Source organism: Mesocricetus auratus, unplaced genomic scaffold (assembly GCF_017639785.1).
Source record: "Mesocricetus auratus isolate SY011 unplaced genomic scaffold, BCM_Maur_2.0 Super-Scaffold_100020, whole genome shotgun sequence".
Taxonomy (NCBI): Eukaryota; Metazoa; Chordata; class Mammalia; order Rodentia; family Cricetidae; genus Mesocricetus; species Mesocricetus auratus.
The window spans coordinates 36,392,528-36,415,920 of NW_024429201.1; the positions used below are offsets into that span (position 1 = coordinate 36,392,528).

Sequence of the window (23,393 nt, forward strand, 5' to 3'; positions counted from 1 at the left end):
AGTTTAAGGCAGAACAGAGTAGGGAAAAGAAAAAGCCCATTGAACTAAATATTTCCTCATGTCCCCTGCATTGAATATCTGAGATAAAGGAATACCTTAGCTAAAGTCAATCCAACTCAAACTGTGTATTAAGCTGGTCTTCACTCTTCATTGTGGAGTGACTCTGTATGTCTACAACAGCAGAGTTTGTGTCTTGTGCTGTTAACAGAGCGCCTGCTCGTGTTCTTTTGTTCCCTTCCCTAGTCTGTGAACTTCTGGTATGTGCTGGTGATGAATGATGAACACACCCAGAGGCGATACCTGCCCTTCTGCCTTCTGAGCTGGGGGCTTCCATCTTTCGTGGTGATTCTCCTCATTGTTATTCTGAGGACAATCTATCATCAGAGCATGCCGCACATCTATGGACTCATTCATGGTGACTTGTGAGTACATCCAGGCAACACGCTGCTGTCTTTATGTTTTTGCACTTTCGCTGGTAGCTTTCCTGGTAGATGGTGGCCATGGCCTGAAAGAGGTGTGTGAGTGAAGGCATTTCAGGAGGCCTTTGCTTTTCCTGGTGGCTTTCTGAAGCTGTTCTTTTTCTAGTCATCCAATCCTTTGTAGACACATTGGCTCTGGAGTGGCTAAGTTTGCTCTAGTGAGAGGTATTAAGTAGCCAACAGTAGATTATATTTTAGCATAACAGTTTATCCAGATTAGACAAATAGTAATAAATGACATATAAAATCATACTGAGAATTTTGCTAATGAATCAATGGTAAATTCTGATATCAAGCTCTCATGAGAAGGATAAAGCCCATTTTGTTTCTTCTCTAATGGAGTTTTCCACTTTATTTTAAAGTAGACATTGTTCACTAGTGCCATCTTGCTGTGTCCTTCTATAAAGCTTTTAAATAACAGGTTTGAGACTTCAGCTGCAAAGAGCACAATGCATGCTTAGGTTTTATAATGAAAATTTTTGCAATTGTAATTTCTTGATCAAGTATCTACCTGACTCGGTATTAAACTATGCAAAGATCTTAATCTTCAAGATAAAATATTTTCTGGATTTACTTAAAACAAAAATAAAGCTGGCATGAATTCACAAAAGGTCTATAAACACCAAAATGAACTGTAGAAATACTGCATTTAAAGTATATATTTTCGTCATATCTGGAAATATCTTCACTTCTTTTTATATTGTTTTTCAAAGTTTTTCAGTGGCCTGATGTTTATTGCTGACTGGAGTGAGGGTGAAATCCAAGGATGGTTTATACTCATCAAAGTTTTCTGTGTGGGAAAAAAAGAGAAGAAAAATGTCCTAAGTTTTGCCTCTGGTTTGAGTCTTGATCTAGGATAATCTTTCCTTGAGCTTCTTCAGTGCCTGTGGGGGAGCCTGCTCCTCTGTGAAGTAATCTTACTTACAGAGTTGTCTGTATGTCTTTCCAACAAGAAAACACTGATCAACGTAAACATAGTAAGGGATGGTTGTAGTGCTTTGTAAGCTCCAACAAAAACAGAGACGTGGAGGAGTGGGAGGTGAGATGGCTGGGCAGGGTGTAGATCCAGGCATCAGTCACACTTTCATGGTTGATGCCCAGTCCCATACTATCCCTGACTCTATCTGCCCATTGCACTAAAGACACTGAATAAGAACAAAAGTATAGTTGGGAACAGAGGAAAATTGCAGTCGCATCATTGGGGAAGAAGTTACATCACTGTCCTAATCTGTCACTCTTCACATGGGACATCTTCAACAAGAACAGGAGAGACTGACAGCAAAAGAGAAAGTAAGGCCAGCCTTAAACGCCTGCTTGCAATTCTGACTCCACTCTTGTGAATTGGGAAGACTTTATTTCTTAAATTGACCTCAATATTGACGTTGGAATTAGCCCTTCTAGTTACTAGCTTCACTTACTTCCTTGCATCGTGCAGGCTTCTCTCCAAACAGCATGTTTGCACTGTCCAATACTGATCTCCCAAGCATGTGTTGATTGCAGAGCTGAGGGAATAGAAGGTTGAACAGACGGACTTTGTCTCTTGTTTGTGCCTTAACAGTAAGAAGAGATTCTCTTTTCCTAACACAATACTTCTATCTGAGGAATCCTAAAGCAATAACATTTTCACAACACAATAAGATGTTGTACTCATGCATGGTTTTCTATCCCATTAGAGTTGTTCAAATGGAACAAATAAAAATTCTGCTGTTGCATGTTTTCAAGGGGAATAGAGAGTAGTGGGGCACATCACTGCATAGATGCCTAAATACCAAAGATATTGTCAGAACAAGGAGAGCGTTTATAAAACACATGGCAACAAGGCGATGTCTTTCTAGACATTGTTGTTAATACTTTGTAATGAAAGTGTTTGAAAAATGAAACACTATATATGCAGAAGTTATTTCAAGGTCATTGTTGCTTCTGAATAGTTAAATGGTTAATAAGTACTTGTTCCTGATGTACACAGTGCCCCATACATGCACAGACATAACACAAATGTGATGACATACTCAGCCAGAGACTAGCCCTGTAACACATGTTCAAATGCACAGGCACACACTGGTATTATATTTATAATCATTTTTGTCTTCTTTTGAGCGAAGAAAAACTCTCATACTGATCACTTTATGGTATTATATTTTGTTTATGTAAATTGTAGAAGATAACAATCAGTGTCACTTCAAAATAAGAATATACATATTTAACTATTAAATTTTGAACTGCTAGTTATTTTTTTCAGGTTTCTTCATCATTCTTGGTTAGACACAAGAGTTGGTGGCTGGTGGTAGGTCCTTTCTTTTGTGAACTCTTTGGCAAGACAGGGATTGTTTTGGGGAAGCTTTAATAAAGCATTACATATCTCCCCAGTCTTGATGAATGTGAGCCCAAGACAGCAAAACTTTCTTGCTGCCTCTAAAGAGATTGTTGCAGAAGTTAGAGCTACACAGGACTGCCCACATGACCTTACTCTAAAAATGGTCACCTTCTCAAACTTAAAAAATTAATGTTGTCTGTGAGGAGGTAAATTGTATTAAATGAAAGCCACACTAACTTCTTGCTGACTTTACCACTATAGAATTAGTAGACCCGAAATGGCTGACCTTTATATTGTAATTCTCCCTAAATCACATACAGCGTTCCTCTTCATTACCTGAGGAACTCAAATGTCAGGGAATTCTGTTTTTCACTAGAACTTCAATCTCAACACAAGGCGGCAGTTAGTTCCTATTACCATTAAAACATCAGAAACCTACATCATCCTGTCACAACACTGCCTTCTTGAGGTCTCTTGGTAGAAACCGTGGTTGTGCGACACGCATGGTAGTTACACACTACATGGTGATGGCTTGGCAATTATACATGACTTTCTTGCTTGCAAGAAGATTTTTATATTAAATTTCTAATATGTGAAAGCTGCTGATTTTCTAAAGTTTTGCTGATTGAAGCACACATTGTTTTCATAAAATTGGAGGTCTGAGGTCATGTCTTCCTACAATGTTGGAAGACAGCACACATGAAACCATCCACACCTAAGGTTTTCTTAGCAGGAGGGCTTTTAATTAAAGCTGCATTGTCTTTAAAATATTTCACTATTCGTATTTCTCTTTCTAGTGTTTTCTTTTAATTTTGTAAATTGTCAAATCTCTATGAATTTTCCATCTAGTTTAGCCAATGTTTATAAGCTCCTAGCAACATATCCTTTCCATTTTTGATACTGACAGGTAGTATATATATCTATGTATTAGTGTACTGGTTAATAACAACATTGATTAAGAAGTGAGTTCCAGGATAGGCTCCAAAACAATACAGAGAAACCCTCTCTTGAGAAAAACAAAAAACAAAAACGAAAAAGCTCAAACAAAATTTTACTAAATAATTTATATAATTTAGAAGTAATGTTGTAATGAAGGATGATACAGTGAATAACTGAAAATATCAGTGTTCTCTAACTGTGACCGTGACAATGATAGTATACTAAAAATGTTTGTTTGTATCAGCTTTGTAGCGTGACATTCAGCCTGGACATAACTACCTAGTCACAGAGGTAGTGATTTAATAAACTTTTGAATGATATAGTATTTAACTTATCCTTGAGTGGAAATAGATTACGAAAAGGAAACTATTTAGCAGCCCAGTGTAAATTTATACAAATGAAAATTCAGGGAAAACATTCATGCTTTGTGTATTTTTTCTTTTTTTTTTTTTTTAATCTCTCTCCACCTCCCTCACCCTCTCTCTCATTTTCTCTGTATCCCCTGTCTTTCTCTCCTTCTGGATATTCCCTGGTGACACATTAATGATTAGTTAAAAGATGTGTGATCTATCTGGAGGTCACAAAATAATGCTAAACATCTAAACATTTTAAATGCTGCAGGAATCAAAAATCTTGTGAGAAATTAATATTTTTGCACATAAAAGATCAAAGGCTATTTTGCCATAACTAATGAATTTGTGGAGCTAGTTTAATTCACAAAACTTCATTTAGAGATAGGTACAAAGAGCCATAAAAATATAAATGTACTTTTCTCCCTTAAGGTAGAAAATTCAACCTATACCTACACTTGATTCTTCGTCATTGAGACTGGTGATTCTGTGGGTTTCTGGGGAATTTCACTATTTAAATTAATATGAGAAGCCCCTATGTCTTCTGTGGGTTAGTGCTTAACTCAAATTATAGCAGATGCCAGCAAATCTGCCCCTTAGTGATGGCCACTGACTACCAGTACTATCCGGATGTCATCTCTATTGAATAGTTGATGCTGAATATCTTCAGAAGTCATTGTGTTTTTCTTGGGTTGGCCTTTTGCTTCTTTGGATAGAAGAAAGCAAACTGAAGGGACTTATACAAAATGCAGGACTGAGTCAAAGTCACAAGAAGAATATGGTCTTGAGGGAGTCTAATAATGATTGTTAATTAGTCAGGTTCTAGAATCACTTTGGAGGCAAACTTTCACCATCCATTTAAGGGGTCATCTATATTAGGCTAATAGAGGTACAAGGACTCACCAGAAATGTGGGGGTACTATCTATGGGCTGGAGTCCTGGACTGAAACAAAGAACAATACAGTGCAAACATTCATGTCTCTTTCCTTCCTATCCGTGGGCATACTGTGACAAACTGCCCCAAGCCCCTGTCACCATGAGTCTCCCTCAGTGATAGACTAGACTTTGTCAGCACAAACAAAAACATCGCTTTAATGTGCTCCATCAGTGTATTTTCTCACAGCAATAACAAAAGTAAGGAATTTAGTCTCAAAATGAGAATATGGCATTCATCTGGGACCCAACTCATTTGCAAACTTGTAGACAGAGTGATTGGGAATGAGCTTCAAATTCATGACATTTACAGGTGATGATAACAACACTATTTGTGTTGATTTTCTCTTACATTTTTTTCTTTCAAAATAATTTTATATTCCTCATATTCACCTCCTATAACCAAACTCCTACCAGATCTACCCATTCCTCCATATTCACCAAACATCATGTTCTTGCTACTTAAAACAAACAAAAAACTTCATATATGCCTCACATTTCTCAAGATGCTTGGGTGTGGCCTGCCTTAGAGAGAGCACAACATAACGAGGGTCACAATACTAAAGAAAACTGGCTCTCCCTCTTCCAATAGCTGTCAAATGCTAATAGCTTCTTGGCTAGGCATGAAATTTCCTGACCACCTCCGTGTAGAGATTTGGTCTGGTTTGACCTTAGGTAGGTCTTGTGAATGCTGCCACAGTGACAGTGAGGTCATATGTGCATCTCCCATATCATGTCCAGAAAACATTGTTTCCTTGTAGTTACCCACTGCCTCTGGCTCAGAATCTTTTGGTATTCTCTTCTGTTTTGATACCTGAGCCTTGACCGGGGAATGAGTGGAAATAGCATAAGTATTCCATTCAGGGATGAACACTACATTCTCTGCACTTTGATCAGTTATGGTCTCCGTATTAACTGCCATCTACTGCAAGAAGCAGCTTCTCGTCCATTCAGTATAATAACAGCAGTAGGTTCTCACCTACAGCTGGCACCAGTATAGCCACAAGTTTCAGGTTTCCATTTTTCTTCCTAATTATCAAGAGACCAGCATGTAAATGAATATCAGTAATAGTAAAAATGATGCAGTAATGGTGACAAACTGTTTGGTATTTTCAAAGTCTTGTTTCTTCTCTTTGGTGCCACTGGGCACTCAACAAATACTTATTGAGTTATGGTTATGTGCAAAGTGCCTAGAAGCCCAGTTTCATGATCTACTTTAGATTTTCTTAACAAATCTTAATTTTAACCTTCCCTGTTTTCCTGCTCCTGGACTGAATCGTCTGTCTTATAAACTGTTCTGTCTTCGGAAACAATCTAATTTTCCTAGCTGTATTAAGAAAAATGTTATTAATATAGATCATACATCTTCATGATCTAAATTAGAACTAAGTAGAAGCAATTGTTCTCTATAGGAAATATGATATCTTGGAGAGTATTTTCTGTAAATTGATTGAAAGCGAATCATGAAAAATGCTTATAAATTGAGGGGACCTGTTCTACCTGTTGTCTAAGGATTGAAAAGGAAGCCGTCACCAAAGCAAAGGAATGCTGTTGGCACCTCTTCCAGGACTGTTGGGCTGCGGGGTGTACTGTCATCTTTGAGTGTGCACACACCCACATACACAAGCATAGATACACACGAAAGGAAGCTCAACTGCCATTTCCCACCCAGACAGACCCTAAAATTTAAATTAGAAACAAGCTTGTCAAGCCCAGCTCCCTCCTCTCCTCCCCTGCTCCTCACTGACCCCCAATCCTCTTTCTGCTCCCCAGAGAGGGTGAGGCCTTCCATGGAGAATCTTCAAAGTCTGTCATATCATTTGGAGCAGGGCCTAGGCCCTCCCCAGTATCTTTCCATGTGGAATGGGTTCCCAAAGTCCATTCCTATGCTAAAGATAAACACTGATCCACTACCAGAGGCCCCATGGATTGCCGAGACCTCCTCACTGACACCCACGTTCAGGGGGGCTAGATCAGTCCTATGCTGGACTGTCAGCCATCAGTCCATGAGCTCCCCCTTGTTCAGGCCATCTGTGTTGTACATCGTTTATGAAATTTTTATTTAGTGCTATCTAGTTCCTGGGAATTTCTAATGTTATAACATCTTCAAATAGGCCTGGATTTTTCCGTCACCTATTTTTAATTGATTTCTCTCCCATGATTCCATTGGCCAGTACCTCTCGTTCACACTGTAAGAGCAGAATCCCTGTCTCATTCTTCATTTAGTAGCAGTGTCTGTAATGGTTTCCACTTTAAATAAGACAATAATCTTATAGTAAGATAAGCATGTGTTGCTCATTTAATGAGCATGTCTTCATTGTGTTGTGTCTTTTCTATAGCAGAACTGAAATACAATTCAAATGTCAGATTCTTAGTGATCTGAATCTATGAATTATTCTATATCACTGTAAAAATAAAGCAAGGAAGTAAAATGAAAGAATGTCTTTTGAGTTTTGTATTCTTTTGTGAATTATTGCTAATGAATGTTGAATTTTCTGAAAACATTTTTGTCAACTTTGAAGTCAATCATTTGATTACTCTCATATTAATTAATGTGGTGTGTGATAATATTGAATGAAACTACTTAGGATTCCAAAATTCCAAAATTCTTCTTTGTAAAATGCTTTTTACAAAATTCAACATGCATTTACAAGACAATACTGAAGACAGGGGAATTAAGAAAGTTTTCTTTTTATTTAAATCTTTTAGTTACTTTCTTTAGTTTGTAAACATTCGGGCTAGCAAGAATTAAAATGTCTGTGTTGTACTTCTTGGTTGTTGTATAGTATCTTCTTCATATGAAGTAGGATTGTTTTTACTTATTACTTAGTGTGTCCACACCGCTGTCCTTGAGTACTTCTAGTCTGTAGCTTTCTTTCACGAAACTGCCTTTTTGCTTTTTGCTTTATCTAAGAATGTTTTACTTGCTTTATTAAAGTAATTGAGGTTTTCTTCTCTTCTATAGAACATTGTTAGCATTCCTCTTGGGCCTGTTGTGTTTGTGGAGGCTCTTAAAATACCCCAGTCTACTGTTGTGGTTAACTCCCTTTAACCTTTCCAGATCAAGTGGAAAGCATTTCGGTAATCTGTTTTAACCCAGAAACAAATCCATTTCATGTAGATGATGTTCTCATTTCAGTAGAGAACATAGAATATCCACTAGTCCTTTGTGAGAGAATCACGAACATGAAATTTCCCACAAGTGACCCCCACCAGAGCGACCTACCTGAGCTAATGTCAGAACAGCATGACAAGTTCCTGCCTAACTGCTGGTAGCTGTGGTTATAAATAGTGAAGCAACAGTTTTTGACAGCTCAGAATTCATTGGTGTGTATTCTTCAGAATCCAGTTTGTGTAATTCCAACTGTCTTCTTACATATAGCTGTGCCCCAGTGGTAGTGTCATTAGCGCCACCAGCACAGTGGTTCTCAACCTCTGGGTTGACACCACTTTGGGGGGTTGAATGATCCTTTCATATGGGTCACCTATCAGATATCCTGCATATCAGATATTTAACAGTAACAAAATTATGGTTGTGAAGAGCAACAAAATAATTTTATGGTTAGGGGTCACCATGACATGAGAAACTGTATTAAAGTGTTGTAGCATTAGGAAGGTTGACAACCACTGTGCTAGCAAGATACTGCAATAAATGGAAGGTGTCATGAGAAAACAAATGGGAGAGTAACCGGTGAATAATTCAACATTCTAAATTAGTATATATGTATATCTCAGGTCACTAATCTAGAATAATTATTCTTCACACTCTTTGTATAAGATGATCAGCTAACTGACTCCACTATGTCCTATATTTTATTAAAGATTAGGTACCATTTAGCAATCATTCCATCATTCCATCTCCAAAATCCTTGTCTATACAGAAGATAACATTCATTAGTGAAAAAGAAATATTTATTTAATCTCTGTAGTGTCATGACATTTATAAATAGGTTCCTATGCCCATAGGTAAGCCTGAAATTGTCTCCACTTTCTAGTTTGCCATGTATTCAAGGGGTTCACTATCTACAGCAATCATTTATGGATATGAAGGGAATTAAATGTATACTTCAGTGAGCATCTTTTGCTAAAAATGTATTGAGATGTGATTGTAAAATTTTCATTATTGGACCGAATGGCTGTCCATTGCTTAGCAGAGTTTTGAAGGTAGATACACAGAAGTCAAATACTGCCTCTCCATCACCTGAGCATTTGGATTCCCCATCAGTAGAACAGGCATGGCAAACCTAACCTGTGTCATGAGACTGCGATACAGACTAAGTGGGATGAGGCATGTTAGTGCAATGTGTGTTTAGTGCCTGCCACACAGAGAATAATAGTTGAAGATTAACTGTAGAGGTCTGGGATATGCATCTGACATGTGGTAGCAGTTATATGTAACTCACCAGGCACAAGGTAAACACATTGGCTGTACAGGTTCCTGAAGAGTTGTTTGCTGGTTTAATTCCTCCAATTATTCTGAAACTTTAATGTCATGTTTAGGCTTTTCTTTTGCAAGGATCTTCATCATTTGAATTGTAAACATACTCCAATGTTTCTGAAACTCAGAAGCTTCTGTCATCCTAACTGGAGTTCAGTTTATTTTCATCAGTAACGACAAGGGGAAATTACTTCTAAAATTGCAGTATTTAATTGGACTGTCTTAGTTCTGAGTGGTGTAATGGAATACCATAAAATAAGCATCTATAAATGTTGTTTTTCCATGGAATACCACTGTTCTATTTTGCAATTTGCTTTTATTTTTTGGATAATTTTCTGTATTAAAATGTATTTATCTTGTGTTTTTATAAATTTTGATATTTCCAGTTCCTCTTTATAACATGGTAATGACTACTTTTATGTTTTATCCCATTTTTAATTACTACTAGGAAACACTCTACTAGCTAACTGTAAAAATGTTGCTTACATACCCAGTTCTTAGACTCCAGGGGATGAAAGTGCACTTGCTGAGCTCTGGTGAGGGTCCTTTAGACTGCATCACATCATGCTGATAGCACATAAACACAGAAGACATTGATTACATCCCGACACAGAAGTCAGACATTGGGTGCAGTTTCCAATCTTTAGTGCCAGGTGCTTCACAGGTGGAGGCAAGAGGTTCACATGGGCAGAGGAGTTCAAGACCGATCTGAAAAACAAAATAAAACACTATCTCAAAAACAAAATCAAAAATACAAAAAGGCAGGAGAGAATCAGAAATTCCACAGTCCTTTCTTTGGACATGTCCCCAGTTTGACCTAACAATTCTCAACTAGGAGCTACCTCCACCACTGCCACCCTAGGAACCAAGCCACCCACATCTGTACCCTTTGGAGAGAGAACTAAATTACAGCAACTGTATACATGAAATGTATTGTACTGCCTATTATCTATGTGTTTTACTGCTGAAAGGGATGTTCTAAAAGTGTTTTTCAAAAGAACGAGCCTCTTACACTCAAAGCATTAGTTATGACAGAGCCTCTTTCCTCACATTATTGTGAACTCTGCCGTATTTTTAAATATTTACCCATGCAATATATTTGTTATTACTACATTTGTAGTTCTATAAATGTTCATGTCTTTAATTAGTAGCTATTCTTCAATGGTTTCAGAGACCACACTAAGTATAGCTCCTTGATTTTCTTATATAATCCTGTGAATTTGAATAACTTTCCATTGATTTATTTGGCATTTTCATTTCTTCTTTTAATTAATTACTCATGCCTGTGCATTAATTTGTCTTGGTGTTTGGTCATGTTTTTCAAATACTTGAAACCTTGAGTAATTTGAAAATTATTTGAATGCCTTTTTGTGTACTTATTTTCTATTATTGGGTATAAGGTGATAGGCTGTAGTAAGACTTTTTTTTCTTAAATGTTCATTCCTTTATTGACATACCTTTTAAAGGAACTTCGCATTTTACTATGTAAGATTAGCTACCAAACTATTTTAGAAAATTATTTGGTGTGCTAATTAAATTTCCATCTGTAATGATAGCACAGTTAACATGTTGAGAACATTTAAATTGGTTTCCTTGAGGTCATAATGATGAAACCATGTGTTGCCTAAGAATCTCAGTCTGTGTTCCTTTCTTATTATCTTGAGGCCACATCAGGAAGATTAGTGATTGCTTTTGACTTCAAAGTGCTAATTTCATAGGCATTTGAGTTACAAGTGGAATAGAGGATTACAAAACAGGTAATTGTAAACTACAGGAGGCAGACATGAGGAAACAGTTGTTTGTGAGGTCCTGTACCGTCTGGTTTTCCTGAAAATTTTCGTGGGTAAAATGAAAAGCTTATTCGTCTTCTGTTTTCGGGAACTCTACAATAGACAGTATTTTGCAATCAGAGACCCTCATTTGGAAAACTGAAAATGCTCATGCAACCTCAAATGTTTAAGTGCATATCATTGAAGAAGCAAAGGGGTTGTTTATACAGGAAATTCAGCCATACACGTCTGTAACGCAAAAGGAAATGCACACAAGTCCAAACAGTTTGCCAAGCAGGATATGATACAATTCAAGCAAACCGCTGCTGAGTCACAGGGTTCCTTGACTGTGGACTTGGGGCTGTGCTACCTTCTTTGTAGCTGTGCAGGAGTCAGTGTAGGTCGGCTGTTCCTCTGGAAGTTACCCTGCTCACAAGGGTAATCAACATTTGCTTTAGAAATTATTAGAATCAGATAAGTCTTCATCAGTCTAGCCTAAGAAGTTCCCATCACTGAACTGTATCTGTTTGTCCCGTTTTATGTTTTTGCTTTTTGAAACTGAACCTTTTTATTTTTCTTAACCATCCTAATTATAAGTAGAATGATGTCAGCAACTCTAGTGAGTTCCCTACATTCCTTCTCATTCTCACGGTGGAATTTATCAAATGTATTGCACATTTTCCATCACCGGACAATCTTCTCAGCTCTCCCCAGTTTTTCTATTCACAGATCCTGCAGTATGTTTGCTGTTACATTTCTACAGCAGAGGCCTTGAATTGAAGTTACAGATTGAAGAATGACACCTTTAGAAATACCGAATTCACCATCCTAGCGTCTAGACACATCCAACATCTTCAGTCCTGGCAGCATTGCTTGTAAACAGCAGCCACCAGCACAGGGCCAGCCCTGGCTGTGAGTCTCATTAGCTTTGCCACTTTCATAGGTAAATGTGGTGTGTTTGTCAGGGTTTCAGTGGGAAAGGCCCACATAATGTGTCCGTGTGTGAACAGGAAGAAATCTGTTACAAGGACTTGGCTTCTGCAGCTGTGGGAACTATCAGTGCTGAACCCACCAGGCAGGTCAGCAGCAAGCTGGACCTAAGAGAGCAGATGCTGACGTTTATCAAAAGAGGAACAAAATAATGTCCCAAGTCAAAGAGGACAGGTAGGAAGAATGCTCTATTACACAGAGGATCCTGTCAAAAAAAACACGAACAAGACAAAATGAACCTTTAACTGATTGAGCTCCACTTGCGTTTAAGCTGAAAACCTGCTGCACTCAATTTGACCATTTAAATGTTAATCTCATGCATACACCTCACCTCTTGCAGACACACCCAGAAGAGCAACCAAGCAAGCATCTGTTGAGTTACATTTTCTTTTTTTTTCTATTTTTCATTTTTACACAGCTCTGCAATGAGCATTTCATGCTGTATTTCCAAGGTACTAAACAAAGTAGCTCTCATGCATGTGTAGCCCTATTTTTGTAGCTGGTATTAAAAGATCATGGAGTGTGAGTGGTCTTTTATATGTGTGTTGGCTGTGTTTCATTTTCTCAACAGTTCTTCAAGCTCATTTTATGATGCTGTTATTGATAAGTGAGGGTCTCCTTACCACTTATGCAGCCCTTGATGAAAACAATTACCCCAGCATGATTTACATTTTGAGTTATCATAAAATTGATCCACCTTTTGCGATATTTTCTTTATATGCATGGTCCAGAAATGTGAACTTTCCTAAAACATCATTTTACCCCTTTATGTGGCGAAGAATTCCGTATTTTCTGAACAGCCGCTGGCTTGTTTAGCCTCTCTGTCTCCCACCTTGCATTATCTTTAATTACTTTTGTAGGTATTTTTTTTCCTTCTTCCTCAATATTTCCTACCTACTCCTAATTCAATTGTAAGCTTCATTTGTTTTATTCCTTATGATATTATATAACTTGTTTGTTTTGACTATTATCTTCTACATAAAAACCCAGGAAGCATAGCATTATTGCCTGGCATTTTATGTTACAAAGATCAACCTGATACTAGTTTTCATTAAGTTGAATTTTATCTTCGCCTCTCTGCTTGCTCACATATCTTCACGTTTTCCTTTTATAGTATGAAGACTTGGTTTGGGAAAAATATATATAGATATCCTAGGCATAGCTGATCGCTGGTGATCCTGCAGGTCTTCAAATAATGTGTGTTCTGTCCAGTGAACTGTTTCAATCTTACCTAGTTTAATGTAATACAAGGAAACCCAAAGAATGTATTTATCAACATACTTTAAATTCCACATCAGTAACAATCAGGACTCTGTGTGGGTGTGTGCATGTGCGTGCGTGCGTGCGTGCGTGCATGTGTGTGTGTGAGTGTGTGTGTGTGTGTGTGTGTGTGTGTGTGTGTGTGTAAGTTTCTTCCCCCTTCCCCCCTTTCCTGTCCCAGCTTCTCCAGGTTGCCTGCCATGTCCCTCATAGGGCTTTCATTGCCATTCCTGTCCCCATCTCCAGCACAGCGCCCCTTGTTAACGGTCTCATCCTCTTTCCCTGTGCCTTCAGTTGGATCTATCACACAGCTTTAGAGGGGATTTTGCTTATTTTCATTATTTCTTACTTTTTTAGTTTATTCATTCACAAATATTCTTTCTTCCCCCCTTTACTGATACATTCTTCTCAATAAGTCCCTTTATGATTTTATGTGTTTTGTGCCTCATTGTGTTTAATTACAGTTGCTTGCATGAGAATGGACAGAAAGCTATTTTCTTGAGCAAGGTCAGCTTACCAGTGGCTACACCACTGAGGACTGTAACTATCCACAGAAACCATTAATTGAGAAAGACAATTCTGAAATGGACTAAAACAATACTTCACAAACATAGGCAGTGAGAAGCAAATGAAAGTTTCAAAAAAGAAATTCAAATGGAATTACTGGAAATTATTTTAAAGAAGGAGAGGGGAAATTGTCATCCCCATCAGTGTGTACCTTGCTGATGAACTCAGCATGAACAAGCATAACATAAAAAAGTAATATTAATAAGAAAACAATGGTTAGTGTCAGGAAAAGAAAAGCTTAGAACTAAAAATGTTAAACTGGGAACTGGAGGAGATGCCACTTAAAATTCATGATCAAATTGAAATGCACCTACAGTGGAGAGCAGGACAAAAGCCTATGATGGGGAGTTCTCAGTACTGTACATGATACGCATGGGTGGAAATGCTGTAAGGAGCCCAGTACTGATTTGTCTTTGTTTTTATGTGTTTCTTCTTGTCATAAACACATTGTACTTGGGGAGTTACATGGAGACATTTAGTGTAGTTGTCACATGCTTAACCACACTCACTCCTTTAACGTCTTTTTTCCATCCCTTTCCATCCCACCCACAATGTAGCATCTATTTTTGTGATTATTTTTTAGGTCCCTATATAAAGCCTAAGATTCACAGTTGATGGTCTTTATTTACACTCATGTGCTTGCTGACAAATACTTAGGCTGATTCTGTAACATGGCGCCACAGGGCTGCAATAAGTGTGATGCTGAACTACATGGTGCAATAAGCGTGATGCTGAACTACATGGTGTGTTGATTTAGAGTCCTTGGGGTATGTGCACACACGTGTAGCTGGGTCATGTGGTAGTTCTATTTTCAGTTATGGAATGGACCTGCAAAAGATTTGAAATCTTAGAGAAATGAGCTGATTCTCATAGTGTTTGAATGGACTTATATCCCATAAACAGTGTGTATGTGTTCCCTTCCCGTATGTCCTCAGAAACATTCCTTGTTGCATGTTTCCTTTAAGATAGGCATTCTGACTATGGTGAGAAGGACTCAGTGTACTTTTAGTTTTCATTTAAAGGTCCATTTGTACTTTATCTCTTGAGAACTATGTCTTTTCATTAACATTTTTATTGGAGTAGGTAATTAGATTTCTTGATATTTGGTTTCTGTGTTCTTTATATAGTCTCGATAATAATCTTCAGTCAGATGCATACTAACCTAGATTTTCTTCCATTCTCTGGTGTGACATTTGAATCTATTTATTCTGTTATGTGAAAACTTTTAGATCTTATGTAATTCTATTTGTCAGTTCTTGAATTTATCTTGGGCTGTTTTATTCCTTTTCAGAAAGTCTTTGCCAGTCTTAGAAAAAAAGATGCTGAAGTCCAACATTTCCCAATGTTTTGCTCTCAAAGAACCTTTTGTTGGAAGGGTGGAAAAGGCTACCTGCAAAAGATTTAAAATCTTAGAGAAGTGAGCTGATTAAGAAAGTATATAGTGCTCTAAATATCTTTACATTTCTTTCATGCATGAATAATATTGAAATACAAGAGGACTAGTTGAAGAAACATTAAATAATGTCAAAGATCAGCCAGTTTGACAATGCATAACAAATGAAAAAACAAGCAAAAATCATTCCCAGTTTCATAAATTTGAGACCTTCTGCCCTTAAATAATTCTAAAATAGCTTAATTACTAAGCTCCTTGGAAATACATAGAAAGAAAATATGGATAAAGTAAGAGATTGTACAGGCTATTGTACAACTCCTCACATATATTTGGTACTAAAGTAATAAGAGAGTATTGTAGACTCTACAAGTTTTGTCATACTCTTTCCTGATTTTCCTAAAGATAAAATAGTGAAAAAGTTATGACTGAGTTGATTTGTGTTGGCTAAATAAATATATATATATATAAACCATTTTGATTCAATGGCTCATCTTTTTATTCTAAAGTTAAAAATAAATACTAGAAAACAGTGGGGCTTAGAAGAGGATGGGCTAAGTTGGCTACGGGGCATGGCTAGATGGCTAGGGCATGTTAAATAACTGTTTGCAGGGTCATGGAGAGAATCCCAGAGAGAAGACTCTTCTGTCTGTGAGAGTCAGTTCTCAGCAGAGAAAGAATGGCTTTCTTCAGGTGAAGAAAGGCATAAGGGCAGTCAGAGTTAACTGGAAGAGGCAAAGCTTGGCTAGAAGTTGAGTAAATGCTAAAGTTTGCTTAAATTGTGTATCGTTGACCCATAACTTAGATTCTGTAAACTCGAAATACAGATAGATAGATAGTTAGATAGATAGATAGACAGATAGATATAGATGATAGATAGGTGATAGATAGACTTCAAAGGAAGTATTAAAGGTACTGCAATGAATCATTTACATCAGGTGGATAGTTTCTATGTTCATTTCTTCAAATTCACTTCAACTTATATATGCTGTATGTCCCTTCAAATTCACTTATATTCTAGGGTTATCTATGCTGGCTTTAGAGTAATGATCAACAAGCTGTTCACTTGACCTGTTTTCTTTGATTTCAGTTAATGGATGGGGGTGTGGCTTGGTGGGCAAGTCCTTGCCTACTGTCCCCGAATCAGAGAGAAAGTAACCAAGAGATAAAGGGAGGAGAGAATGATGGAGGGAGGAAAAGAAAGTGATAAAGAAATTTCTAGTTGTTACTAAAATATCACATAAAACATGATGGATAATTCAAAATTGCCTTATACTAACAGAAAAGATAGCACAAAATACTCTTTAAAAATTTAATGGAGGGGCCTGGCAGTGGTGGTGCACGCCTTTAATCCCAGCACTTGGGAGGCAGAGGTAGGCGGGTCTCTGTGAGTTTGAGACCAGCCTGATCTACAAGAGCAAGTTCCAGGACAGCCTCCAAAGCCACAGAGAAACCCTGTCTCTCCAAAGAAAAAAAAATAAATGCAGATTTTCAAATATGTCTTAAAATTATACCAACACATTGTCATTCCAGTTTGTTTGCTGTTACTATCCACTGTTGTGGAAAAAATCTGCTTGAGTTTGATCTTCCTCCTCCCACTCCTCCTCAGCAGCCATGTCCCTCTAGCATCCAGGCTAGAATTACCTACAGTTTGCTGTCAGCCATATTCCTCTTGAGCCCAGGCTAGATTACCCACACTTCACTGTTCACTGGCTCTCTATGTCCTGTTAGGCACTGAGCTGTTGATTCTTTTTTTATTATTATTAATTTGTATTTAAATTGTAAACAATCTTATTTTACATAACAATCCCACGTCCCTCTCCCTCTCATCCTCCCATACCCTCCACTGTCCCCCAATCCCACTCCCCAGGTAGAGTGAAGCCTTCCATGGGGGATCATCAAAGTATGTCCCCCAGAGATGGGGAAAGGGACAAGAGCTCCTGAACAAATTGGGAGCACAGGGTGGGTGGAGTGGGTTAGAGAAAGAGGAGGGGAGAAGAGAAGGGGGGAGGAGGACATGAGGCAGCAGGAAGATTGAGTCGGTGGTAGAGAGCAAGAAAAGAGATACCTTAATAGAGGGAGCCAGTATAGGTTTAAAGAGAAATCTGGTACTAGGAAAATGTCCAGAGATACATAAGGATGACCCCAGCTAACAATCTAAGCAATAGTGGAGAGGCTACCTTAAATGTCCTTCCCCTATAATGAGATTGATGACTACCTTACATGCCATCCTAGAGCCTTCACCCAGTAGCTGGTGGAAGCAGAAGCAGAGATCCACAGCTAAGCACTGAGCAGAGCTCCTGGGCTATTGATTCTTGAGATAACACTTGGAACCTTTTACCTCCTATCAGTTCTCACCCCACAGATCTTCAACGGAATCTATGGAGACAGACTCTGTCATTTAACTATTTGCCTCTCATCCTAATCCTTTTCTTATACATCTTTAAGGCTTGTTTGATGGTTAATGAAGAGTCTCAGGTATCCCAGTCTGGCCTGGAGCTTGCCACATAGCCAAGGATGACCTTGAACTTAGGGTCCTCCTGCTTCTAACTCTGCCTGCTAGGGTCACAAATGTTCCCCAGGACACCCAGCTGGACAGTTCCATTCTAAAACACAGACCTACTTAAGACTCCCCAGAGACTTAAAGTTGCTGGAAAGAAATTCTCAACCCTTACATACAGCAGCCAATGCATCTTACTGCTCCCACCCGTGTCTTTCTAGGCCTCGGTGATTACTTACACCCTGGATGTGCATGCTCCCACCCTGCAGTTCTTTAGTACCCAGAATGACGGTGTTACAGGATAAACATGGGTCATATTCCTGCAAGTGTGATTTTATTTAAATGGCTAAGATCTTTAAAAGTATTACAGCTTGTAAATATGCTTAAATATCTTTTTATACTGGGCACATAGTATCCCTATGATATTTGTGTAGGAAAAAAATGGATAAAGACAGATCCAGGCTTCAGAGGGACAGGGACTTTATGACTTGGAGAACCAACCAGAATAAGAGTATACATAATCATAAATTTGAAAGTAGATACAAAAATGAATATTTTGTGAAGAGAAAAAAATTACAACAAAATTTACATTTAACAAGCCAACGAAGACTACAATCATACAAAATTCAGGAAAATGGCTTGATTGTCTTAGTATAATCTGTCAGGCACACATCTGAGTTTTTCTCCATGATCTTTGTCTGTTGCTTTCTTCCTATTAAAATATTTTATTAAATATTTTGAAGTTTTCATACATGTATACAATATATTTTGATCCTACTTACTCCCCTTCCCTCCTAGGTCTACCCCCACATCCCTTCCCCCTGCCTCCAACTTTGTGTCCTCTTTTTTTTTTAACATATTATCTGTTTGAGAAATATATTTGGCACTCCTACCAGAAGCCATTAATTGTCAACAGCTCTTCAGTTAGAGCTGGGGACTCATGAGCCACCTACCTTCTGAATCTGAATTGATTGGTTTGATCTGTGTGCAAGTCTTGAGCACGCAACCACAGCTGCTGTGGTTCATGAGTGTGATGATTTTGTCATCTCCAGAAGATACTTTTTTTCTCTGGTCCTCTACAGCAATTAAAAACCCGGCCCTTTCTTCCAATGTTTCCTGGGCCTTGAGGAGGAGTGTGACAGGGATGTCCCATTTCTAGCCATTCCACAGATACATATTCACTACACATTGACGGATTGTGAGTTTCTGTGTTAATCATCATCTACTGTACAAAGAAGCTTCTATGATGAGGTTTTAGAACTACACTCATCTATGTGTATAAGGACATGAATCCACAGGGCAGTGTGACACTATTTCCATATAGCCACTGTAATGGCTAGTTTTATGTCAACTTGACACAAGTTAGAGTTATCTGAAAGGAAGGGGCCTCACTTGAGAAAATGCCTCATAAGATCTGGTTGTACCTGTTCAACAAGGCAACGTCCGGAGGCATCACCATCCCTGACCTCAAGCTCTATTACAGAGCTATAGTCCTGAAAACAGCTTGGTATTGGCACAAAAATAGACAGGTAGACCAATGGAATCGAATTGAAAACCCAAGTATTAACCCACACACGTAGAACATCTGATCTTTGACAAAGAAGCTAAAAATATACAATGGAATAAAGAAAGCATCTTCAACAAATGGTGCTGGCATAACTGGAGACCGGCATGTAGAAGAATGCGGATCGATCCATGTTTATCGCCATGCACAAAACTTAAGTCCAAATGGATCAAAGACCTCAACATAAATCCAGCCACTCTTCTCTTAGAAGAGAAAGTGGGTGGTACCCTTGAACGAATTGGTACAGGAGACAGCTTCCTGAACATAACACCAGTAGCACAGACAGTGAGATCAACAATTAATAAATGGGACCTACTGAAACTGAGAAGCTTCTGTAAGGCAAAGGACACAGCAAGGCAAAAAGGCAGCCCACAGAATGGGAAAAAATATTCACTAATCCCACATCTGACAGAGGGCTGATCTCCAAAATTTACAAAGAACTCAAGAAGCAAATCTCCAAAACACCAAAGGACCCTATTAAAAAGTGGGCTGCAGAACTAAATAGAGAGTTTTCAATAGAGGAGTCTAAAATGGCTGAGAGGCACTTGAGAAAGTGCTCAACATCCTTAGCCATCCGGGAAATGCAAATCAAAACAACTCTGAGATACCATCTCCTGTCAGAATGGCTAAAATCAAAAACACCAAGGACAATTTATGCTGGAGAGGATGTGGTGAAAGGGGGACACTCCTCCATTGCTGGTGGGAGTGCCAACTGGTTCAGCCACTTTGGAAATCAGTATGGAGATTCCTCAGAAAAATGGGAATAAACCTACCACAAGACCCAGAAATTCCACTCTTAGGCATATATCCAAAAGACGCCCATTCATACAACAAAGATGTCTGTTCCACTATGTTCATAGCAGCTTTATTTGTAATAGCCAGAACTTGGAAGCAACCTAGATGTCCCTCACCCGAAGAGTGGATAGAGAAAATGTGGTACATCTACACAATGGAGTACTATTCAGCAGAAAAAAATAATGGAATCATGAGATTTGCAGGCAAATGGATGACACTAGAAGAAACCATCCTGAGTGAGGTAACCCAGTCACAAAAAGAGAAACATGGCATGTACTCTCTCATATATGGATTTTAGACATAGATCTGGGGAGTGCCAGCCTACAATCCTATGGCCAGAGAGTCTGGGAAACAGAAACTTCATTTAGTGGCTGATCGAAGAAGAGGCAGACTCCCTTGGTTAAGTACTGAGCTGAACTCAAGAAAGCCAGTAACAGAGAGGGAGGACTGATGATCAAAGGGATTAAGACTGGGCTGGTTTAACCCCCAGAAACAGCTGACCTGACAAAGGTTAACTCTTGAATCCCAGGCATCAGCCTGGGAATCCAGCATGGGACTGATCAAGACCCCCTGAATCTGGGTGTCAGTGAGGAGGCCTAAGGAATCTATTGAGCCTTGGGCAGCAGATCAGTACCCATCCCAAGTATACACACAGACTTTGGACTCCCATAGAACAATGTGAGGTGCACTCTCACCCTGAACTCTTGGGGAAGGGTCTAGGCCCTGCCCTATATGAAATGACAGACTATGGACACCCCCATGGAGGGCCTCACCCTCCCTGGGGGAATGAGGGGATAAGGGGGGGTTGGGGGGAGGGCACGGGAAGAGGGGAGGGAATGGGAGAGGGACCTGGAACTGACTTGTGAAGCAACCTTGTTTCTTATCTAAATTTAAACTGGAAAATAAAAAAAAAAAAGATCTGGTTGTAGGGTATTTTCTTTATTAGTGATTGATGGGGGAAGGCCCAGCCCATTGTAGGTGCTGCTACCCTGGCTGATGGTCCTGGGTTCTATCAGAAAGCAGGCTGAGTGAGCTATAGTGAGCAAGCCAGTAAGCAGCACCTTATGGCTTCTCCATCAGCTCCCACTTCTAGCTTCCTGCTCGGCTTGAGTTGCTGCCCTGACTCAGTTTTATTGTGAACAGTGGTAGGGAAATGTGAGCCAAATAGACCTTTTCCTCCCTAAGTTTCCCTAGTCATGGTGTTTTCCCACAGACATGGTAACCCTAACTAAGACAGCAACATAAGAGCATAGGTTATTCCTAATGGCTAGATTTACAGCATTGAGTCTGTTTCCTCCTGTGAAAGGGCCTTGAACCCAATCTGAAGGCAGTTGGTTACCCCATAATGTTTATGCCCCTGTTTTACCCATGGGTATATCTTGCCTCACTGGTTGTTATTGTAGCTTCCAGGGTTCCCAGCTGGGTAAGACTCTTGGTGAACCTGCCCCAGGGGCCTGCCTAAAATCTCTGTTACTGTGAAATCTAGTCAGCTAGAAAGAAGCTCCATGGTAAATACCACTTCCATTTCTCCACGCCCTGTGACCAAAGCATGTGGTGGAGTCAGCAATAGGATCTTACTGTCAAGGTCTGGTGGGCAAAAGCAGTGGCAGTTGCCTGGGTGGGTATCCAGTGCAACCCTGACCAGCAGTTCACGAGGAGATAGCTCACATCTGGCACTGGGCTGTTAATGTGGACCCTATGGTTCTTAGGGAGAGCATTATCCCCTGTGCAGGGTAACTGCAATTAAACTCTTTCATACGAACACAAGCACATAGGTGCACATTCATGTACACATGCATGTGCATGTGCGCGCACACTCTCACACACACACACACACCCAAAGCTTATAAAGTTTCCCAAAGCTGTTCACACACCCTTAGTATGAACTACGCCTCCCTCCTCCTCTTCTACTCCGCTGTCCCATTCTTTTCCCAGACTACCCCACCTGTCCTGTTACTCCTCCTTTCTCTTCAGATCATTCGTGAACTGCACACCAATTTTCCAGATCATACAAATCCTTCTCCTCTTTCTGTGTGTTCCTATTGTCTCATAACATTATTTCTATTGCTAATGCATTACATGGAGAGACTTGAGCGACAGAACGTTATTTCTTAAAGAATAGTGAAATAAAATTAACTATCGCAGATGTCCTCACTATTTGTAGAGCTGTTACTGTCCTTGTTTAACAAATACAGAATTCTCACTAATTCTAGTCATGTGTGATTCTACTTTAAAGTAAGTACACTAAACATTTATCCCTGTACTCATGGCGTCTCTCTGATAGACGAGGGTTTGGCAGGCAGAAGCATTTCTCCTGGGTCACCTTCTAGCTCTGGGCATCCCAAAGCTGTTTCTCTTCCATGGCCTTCTGTGATAGGCTTCGCTGGACATTTTCACATCACTTTATAGCTTCTGGTCCTGTTCATCCTTGTCATTGCTGCTTTGGGAAGTGGTCCAGAGAGTAATGACTTTCCGTGACTGTGAACACACCCCATACGAATATATTACGCATGCTCTAAGCAGAATTCATCCGAATCTGAACTTCTCCTCAGTCACCTCCCAAGCTGCTAATTATTCTAGTACCTGATGCAGGAAATGGGACAAAGCTAATTTGGGATTGAAAAACACCGTGGTCGTAATGGACTGCAATGAAAATGTCTTAGTGTTCTAACTTTATCAAAAACCTGTGGCCACTTGAGCTTACTGCGAGGGTCTCTTCTAGAGCCTCTGAAAGGGTTCTGCTGCTCAGTATCCCTTCTGTAGTTTTATGGTGCCTCTGCCTCCGTTCATGCATTTGTGAGGAAGACATGCTTTGCTGGTACCTGATCCCGAGTGTGTGTTCCAACTGTGTATCCTTCCGTCTTAGCATCATTCTAGGAATTGGTACCTGACCACAAGTGTGTGTTCCAATTATGAAGCCTTTAGTACTTAGCATCATTTAGGAACTGGCACCTGATCACGTGTGGCTCCTGTGGTTTCTCTCAACTCTGAGTGTCTAGCCTAAGGATTATCTATTCCCTTAGTCCTCTTTGAAAACTTGAGCAAAATTAATTGTGTCCCTTCTTCTTCTGTAACATTCCTATTTTATCATAAGATACACTATAG

General features: G+C 39.2%; 1 protein-coding gene across 1 annotated transcript in view; it reads left to right on the forward strand.

Annotated features, from left to right (window-relative positions):
- Adgrv1 (adhesion G protein-coupled receptor V1) overlaps positions 1-23,393 on the forward strand; it is a 518,174-nt gene that overhangs the window by 355,701 nt on the left and 139,080 nt on the right. The window contains exon 84 of the mRNA XM_040729011.1: positions 244-422. Within this exon, the coding sequence (XP_040584945.1) occupies positions 244-422 (179 nt within the window). The remainder of the gene's footprint in view (positions 1-243; positions 423-23,393) is intronic.